This window comes from Mesitornis unicolor, unplaced genomic scaffold, assembly GCF_000695765.1.
Source record: "Mesitornis unicolor isolate BGI_N332 unplaced genomic scaffold, ASM69576v1 scaffold6036, whole genome shotgun sequence".
Taxonomy (NCBI): domain Eukaryota; kingdom Metazoa; phylum Chordata; class Aves; order Mesitornithiformes; family Mesitornithidae; genus Mesitornis; species Mesitornis unicolor.
In genome coordinates, this window is record NW_010188801.1 from 38,790 (window position 1) to 46,491 (window position 7,702).

At 42.9% G+C, this 7,702-nt stretch overlaps 1 protein-coding gene across 1 annotated transcript; it reads right to left on the minus strand.

The window, feature by feature from the left end:
• Positions 1-1,983: 1,983 nt before the first annotated feature.
• On the minus strand, positions 1,984-7,697 carry LOC104541716 (chromosome unknown open reading frame, human C1orf131; the record flags this gene model as incomplete). Its single annotated transcript, XM_010185841.1, has 6 exons — positions 1,984-2,113; positions 2,788-2,834; positions 3,868-3,954; positions 4,654-4,749; positions 5,829-5,885; positions 7,500-7,697. Coding segments are annotated over 6 exons (615 nt in total), but the record flags the coding sequence as incomplete, so codon positions are not given.
• Between the last annotated feature and the right edge of the window lie 5 nt (positions 7,698-7,702).

A 7,702-nucleotide genomic window follows, 5' to 3' on the forward strand; every position in this document is an offset into this window, starting at 1 on the left:
GATCACCTTGTTCAGGCTCTCAGGTGGCAGCCAGAAAGCATGCTTCACCCTCCCAGCCTGCAGGAGTATGCTGAATTTCACCAATACACCTAGAAGTTGTTTCTCCAGTAAGGGCTGTTTTCCTTCTTGTATATACCTGCTTTACCTCCAGAACTGTTCAACAAGCTCCAGATAACCTTACACATAAACAACTTGGTGTGAACTTTTTCCTCTGTTGTTTAACAGTTAACCTCATTTTTGCCTCCCCCTAAAACATTCCAGTTTCTTCAGCTTGAGGTAGAATGGAGAGGATGTTTTGGAAGGTTACCAACCACTGCCATTTCTAATGGAAACACAACCTTAAAAACAAACAAAAAATATTTAGGACAAAACTGTTCTTTCAGAAACACCAAATTGCTGAAATCCAAATACCACTAAAACTTCAGTTTTGATGAAGATTTCATAGAAAAGCCTTATGAGGCATGGGAACACTCACCAAAACAAATGTGAGTTAACCATGAACAACCAGTAGCTACTGTCTATGGCTCTTTTGGCGCAGTCTTACATATTTTTGTTTCTAAAAGGAAACCAAGCAAGCCATCAAACCACCATTTGAAAGAGGGTTTATTTGTAGGTCTCTACAGGGATATCCAAGTTGATTCAGTAACTCTTACCTGGGACAAAATTTCAGAAAATCTGTCCTGGTTTTGCTGGGACTGAATTGTAGAATTCCCTTTTCGAGTTTCAGCAGTGTTCCCTTTAAATGAACACAAGATAATATTGGAGCTTTGGCCAGGATGGAGTTGTTTTCCTTAGGAAGCTGGCAAGTTTCGGGTTTTGGTTTTTTTTTTCATTCTCACCAGCAGATATTTACGTTTTTCACGATTTCACCTGCATCTGTGATTATAGTTTTGTTGTTGTTTTTTTCTTCTCTCCACACATGAGAAAAGCAGAGAGAAGTGAGAGCCCAGGACTCTCTGGGACAGGTGACTCAGGACAGATGATCAGGGTCTGATCCAAGCCGAGCAATAAAGATGTATTCTATCCCATAAATGTCACACTCACTATAAATCGTGGAGCTTGCAGGGAAGGACCCCTTCAACCCATCAATTCCTTCCTCCTCCTCCTTCGATCCCTTCCCTTCATTTCTCTTTGATGACAGCCTGTCTTGGTTCCTGAGGTTTACCTCTCCCTTGTCGCACTGTCATTGGCATATGGCCAGTGGCTGCTGCTTGTGAGATGAGTATAACTTTGATTGCTATATCATCATAGCATTGTTACAGTTAATTGGCATTATTATTATTTAAGTTTGGCTTGTTTTAGCTACTAAATACTCTTTATCCCAACTGGCAAGTTCTTTATTTTCACTCTCCTGATTCTCTGTCCCAACCCACTAGGGAGTGGGGGAGGGGGGCGGAGTTAAGCAAGCAAACTGCATGTGTTTAGATGTTTGCCAGGTTAAACCATGAGAAAATCTCATTCCCATCCCAAAGCAGATAATTTTGAAACCGTAAGAGGTTTTGCTGGACAGGAAAACTGTTGTGCAGTTCTACTATCCACTAACAATTCATATAGATACAGAAACAGATGTATGCCTGATAAGTGTTTCAGAATACCTACTTCAGGTTCAGAGCAAATAAGGTATTGGTTTTTCCATATTCCTTCCAGATAAAACCAAAGAGCTATATATTTTAAACCATCAATGGATTAAATGAGTATTTTACTTACAGCAAATAAATTGATTCTGCAAAGTTAAATGCTTTCTATATTGACTAATGAAGACAGCCTGTGTAACCTTCTTAATAAAAAGCCTTATTTTTATTTATAAAATGGTAAATTCTCATTTTCTGCCCAAGACAAAATAGAAGATAAGAAATCCTTCAACAAAAAATGAGGTTAAAGAATTAGAACATGGTGGGACAGTGAGAGGCTCTGTAAGTCTGTGTTGGTGGCAACATGAATTCCATCTTACAGGTATTGTCCATTTCACTCTGTATCATAAGTTCATTTGATAACTTTAGATGATTTAATCTTCTTTATGTCATAGCTTTGCAGAATCAAGGTCCCATCTCTGAATTTTCCAACTTGACCTGCAGGCCAGATACTAGGCATCGGTTTCTTCCTTTTACCCTTTCTGAAATAGGAAGGGGGGAAAAAAGTGAATTAAGAAAAACACCAGAAACTCATTAAAATGCTCAATATGGTAAAACATGTCACCTATTTATGCAGTCAAGTGTTTGGTATTATGAAATACTAAATTATAGTAGGTAATGATCCCAGAACATTTATTACCTGCACACTCATTCAAAATTTGCAGTACATTATGTAATGAATTACATTTTAAAACAAGTTTAAAGACTTGAAACAAAGACTTTCAGAGAGAGTGAGTCCATTGCAGTGAACCTGCTACGCTGTGATTAAAAATGCCACTTAACAACCTTTTAAGCCTCTGTATACTGTAGCTTGTGTTTTGCAAAAATTATTCCCCCAGGCTCAGAGTGAGTGGCATACCCTGGGTCCACACACAGGGATTTCCATTCCCCTCAGCTCCAGCTGGTCTTAGACATGTCGCGGCAGAACCGACACATTTTCAGTTAAGCTGTGTAACTAAAGGCCTCTGAGACTGCTAGACACAGAGCAAGGTCACCATTTTGTGACTAACATTTTGTTGTTCTGCAGTTGGAGACATTCCTTTCACTGTAATCTCCATGACTTGTGGTTTAAGACTGTGCCTAGGTATGTAGGGTCAATACACTGCGGAGGCTATATAAAAGCATATTAATTTTAACCACATTAACACCAGCTCACCTCTCCTTCTTTTCTTTCTTCTTCTTAAGAGAATCACCTTTATGTTCCTGTTTATAAAGACACATAGTTTAATGGAAAAGGAACAGAACGTCTTGGCTAATCAACCATCTGCACACAAAAGACATGGTAGCCTTTGCTTCACAGAGCAGCAGGCATTTAAATCAGGGTGGGGGACCTTCTGACAGGCCAAGTGATGCAACACGTTATGGAGGCACTGCTAGATGTGCCCAGAGTCCTTCCTGTCACCTTACAGAAAGTACAGCCCTCTTGTGACCAACACACTGCCCCTGCCACGTAAGGTGGCACAAATCCAGCCACACAGTGGGAGAGAGGTTTGATTCTTGGGCATGTGACAGATCCTTAGATCAAAAGCTGGACTTGCTACCTGGCAGGTGTGCCAAGTCGCCTGAGTGTACCTGTCAAATGACAGGGCTTGCCTGTGTCTGGTCATGCACAGGATGCACTTTGAGCATGACAGAGGAGGAGAAGTAGGTCCCCTGGGAAAGTGGGTGGCAGGAAACTGGCTGATAGTCCAATTAAAGAGGCTGATAGTCCAATTATCCACCCCACAGCCTGCTTCCACCTACATGAGAAGGCTCCATGGGGAGGCAGGGAGTAGGCTTGGAGCCAGACAGGCTGTGCTAGAGGATGGATGCAACAGAAACCTCACCCTTCCTTTAAATAGTGAGCGAGATCCTAGATGGAATTGTGCCGATATAAAACCAGCTGAAGATCCAGCTCTCTATGGTTAGACAACATGCGACAAGCTTTAATTGAACACCATTTTTTTCCCCTTAAGAGGCCAGGAAAAAACAACTGCTGATTTTGCGTCATCAGTCTATCAGCCTCAAAGGATAAGGCAGTGAAACCCATCACAACACAAGCCTAACTCTGTGCCCTTCATACTGCACACAACCAGCTTGTACCGATGAAATCAGTTCTGCTGGAGCCAGGAACCCACTCTGTGGGGAGCAGCAGGTGTCAAGCTTGGGCACTCCTCCTGTGCCTGAGGTATTATCTGTCAGGCTTTTGGGCTAGCTCTCACATGCTGCCTTTTTATGCTGAAAATGTCACACCAACCTCTCCGTTATCATCATCCTTTGCTGCTTTTTCCTCTTTCATTTTCTCTTGGTAAGTCTTGTAGTTCACATGCTCCTTTTTGGGGGGCTGCAATAAAGATTGGGAGGGATACCGCTGATGAGATTTTCAAATAGGTTCAAAAAATATTCACACACTTGCATGCAAAATATTTTTCAGGCAGTGGTGGTGAAATATTAGAAAAGGCTTGTTTCCTTTTGGGTGAGAGAAAGGGACTTAAGAGATGTAAGGTAGACACATAGAAACTGTACTTTTCTTGATCAAGACAGCATAGAGGGATGTTTATGCTCTCTATTAGTCCTACAAGGTTTCCATGTACACACTGAGCTAGAAAGAAAACCCATATCCCTCTCCACCCCCCAAAAAAGACCTAGAATTTTTTTTTTCTTTTACAGTACAGACTATAAACAAAACTCAAAAATGTTTTCCATCTTTAACTCACTGGGAGAGTGAAGCTTTAAAAAGCAAGCCCCTCCCTCCAACAGTTTAGTTTTGAATGGCCTGATCTACCCCGATCAGTCACATTTCATCTAAACAACATCCCTGATAATACAACTATACTAATTTGCCAAACTTCTACAGAAAACAGACAAGACAGAATAGAAAACATAAAAGCAACAATGAAGTGGGAGAAGGATCAGGGGAGGGGAAAGTGGGTAGAATCAGGGTTTTAAAGAAGTAGTGCTGAACATGCCCAGTGTTTTTTACAGCTTTCCTGCACTGTAACAGCTGGATGACCGCCCAGCACAAACCACACAACAAAATTACCTTGGCTCCCAGCATGATGGCACGCTCTTGTTCCCACATGCGTTGTTCTTGCTTCTTGTAGCCAGTGATTCCAAACTTGTGCACTTCCAAACGAGCCTAAAACATTACAGAAAATTGCAAGCATTTCATAATTTGTCTAGCCAGTTGTAAAATAACGCTTGACAGACCATGACAAAGTCATACTCCCAAAGAAACCCTGGCTAATACCTGAAATCAGCATGCTATAAAATAAAACTAACTGAGTTTAGAGCTATATCGCAGAACAGTTAACCAGTGTCCACCTAATTTCTGGATGGTGAGGACTGTCACGGGGACAATTTTTGATTGTCCTCATTTCACATAAGACAACACATGGAATGGATCTCCTTTATATAAAAATCAATCGTGCTGTGCTGCACAACGAACAATGAGATGTGCTACCCACAGTGCCCAACATTTACAGAGCATCCTCATTCCTTGGGTGCAGTGAGAAACATGGATGGGCAAGTGGTGAAGTGGTTTGACTACCTATGTATGTGTAGTTGACACTATACAAGAATACCCTGGCAAAACCAGTGGTGAGTTTATAGTCTTTTTAAAGGCAATGGTTAAATTGTCTCTGTTCTCAGCTCCATGCAGCAGCTCCAGTGAGAGATTTCTCTGAGCAGAGATCAGGCATTTAAAACAACTTGCAGATCTGCAAACAAATCAAGATCTCAGAAGGCCAATGCTACTTATGCTCATAGAGGAACAGATGAGAACAAAAAGACAAATGGAAAAAGTAATCTGCTGTTTCAAAAACAGATGCCAATACGGTTCCCCCCCCACCTCCATGAGATCAGAAATCCAAGATTAACATCATAGGCCTGAAAGGGCAACGCTATACGTTACGGGTACTCACATAGCTTTACACAGCTAACATACAGCGATCCTCCTCAAATTCTCACAGAAAAATCAGAAAGAAAGGCCACAGAGCTGTAACGCGCCTGTCTTCACACAGAGCAGTTGACAACAGCCAGCACACTCCTCCTCTGGCATGGCACACAGCCAAAATCAGCTATTAGGAAATCCTTACCTACAAGAGATAACCTTTTCTAGAAGCGTTTCTCATTGCTCCCACTGTAGCTTTCCCAAGCATGTAAATACACACACCTGCACACTAAAGTATTGAGATTTGATAGGTCCCATTGACTTACTTTTTCAAAGTTAAACTCTTGCTCCTTTTCATTTTTCTCTTTGTCCACTATTTTAGTCTACAAACAAAATGAAACACTTTGAATTAATATTACAAGTAACAGCAGTTTAAATGCTGATTGTGATACTTTTTTGGAAAGCAACGAAATATAAAATACATGGTAGGTAACAGTGTATAGCTTTGTAGCCGCTAGCTTTATTATCTGGCTTCATTAAAAGTGGCAGTCTCAACGACACTTTTAATATGCAGATATTATAGGGTCTTATGGGAACAACCTTGCGCAATTTATAGGATACCATTATAGCACAGAGCATATAGCTTTGTCTGGCATTTTCTTGCCTGGATCATCTGCTACATTTTACAACAAGTTACATAATTCAGAAATATACTAATAGCTGCAATTAATTTTTATGCCTTCAAGTAGAAATTACATTTTATAAGAGAAAAACTGCCACATGTGAGCTATGCATCATGCATATTTCCATCTCCAAATCGGTACCAAACTGCTAGTGCAGGAAAGGACATGAACTTTAAGTCATTTTGTTAGAGACAGAGAGAGAGCAGATTTGTAACAGCGCACGTACCGATAGCGGTGGCAACATGCAGAAGAAGCTTAATTCGCAACTGCACAGGCATATCACTGCACACACCCAGCTTAACTAATGTATGAGAATCAGCTCCGAATGAAGCACTGCCAGCAAATGGCAGACCCCACTTAAACAATCTTAATGCTGTTCAAAGAAACTACATGCTCAAAATGAGATCAGTGAAAACTACATCTTTTCTACTCCATGATTTACACAGAGACCTTCCATCAGAAGTTCTCAGTTTGGAGGGGAACTTTCCAGGGCAGACAGAATAAATCCTATGAAGAAAAAGTACAAAATCACAGGGGAAAGGTCTGCATCTGCTTGCTGTGGGACTGCTTACAGGGGACACATTGGAGCAGTAACAGATCTCCAGGATTATTTTAGTTTGTGTCCGATTCATGCGCTGGGGGAGCAGGTGCTGAACCACCTCCCCAAGTGGATGCTCTGCCCGCTCCCAAGCACTCCGATGCTGGCAGGTAGCACAGACAGGGAAACTGTGGTCTCTTCAAAAGTAGCATCTGCTCATCTTTTCCTGTTCGCTCTCAAGGGCACTGTCCCCCCTGAGGAAGCAGGAATACTAAATATGTGTTAAAACTGAACCTGAATGCTCTTAAAGCATTTCCTTTTCACTCGCAGGACGTTAAGTTGCACAGAGGCACAGGTTCAGATTCCAGGGTTACATCACGGCTTCCCTCTGCATCCACCAGAGGCACACTCAAACTTCTCTGAACTCTGCAAAAGCTTCTACATAAAGCTGTCCACTTCAACCACAAACCAACCTCACTATTTTCAGAGCATTTTACTAGCAAGCCTAACATCAGTCTGTTTGGTTTTAACTGTTTCCAGAAAGGGGCAACGCAGAAGAGCACCTGCTCAATGTCAAGTCTCTGCTGTGGCTTTAAAAACAACCAACCAAACTCTGTGACTTAAATAACCAGTAAGTTGCTAATTGTTAATTGGTGCCGTGCTTAAGGAGAGCATCAGCCACAAGAAGGCCCCTGGCTGGGGCTAGCAGCAGCCACGGCTGCAGGAGCGGGCGGGTCTGCAGGGGGGCTCGGCAGCCCCAACCCCACCGGCCCTACCTGGCCGCCGGCTACGGGCGCTGCTGAGGGGCTGGGCCGCTCTTTCCTCTTCCTCCCCCGGAACACAACGATCTCCACGGCCGGCGGGGCAGCAGCGGGTGGCGGTACGGCGGCGCCCAGCTCGGCTCGCAGCTCCCCGAAGAAGTCCCGGGCTCCGCGCCGCCCGCCCGCCGCCGGCTGCGATCCCCGGCTCTCCTTCTCCT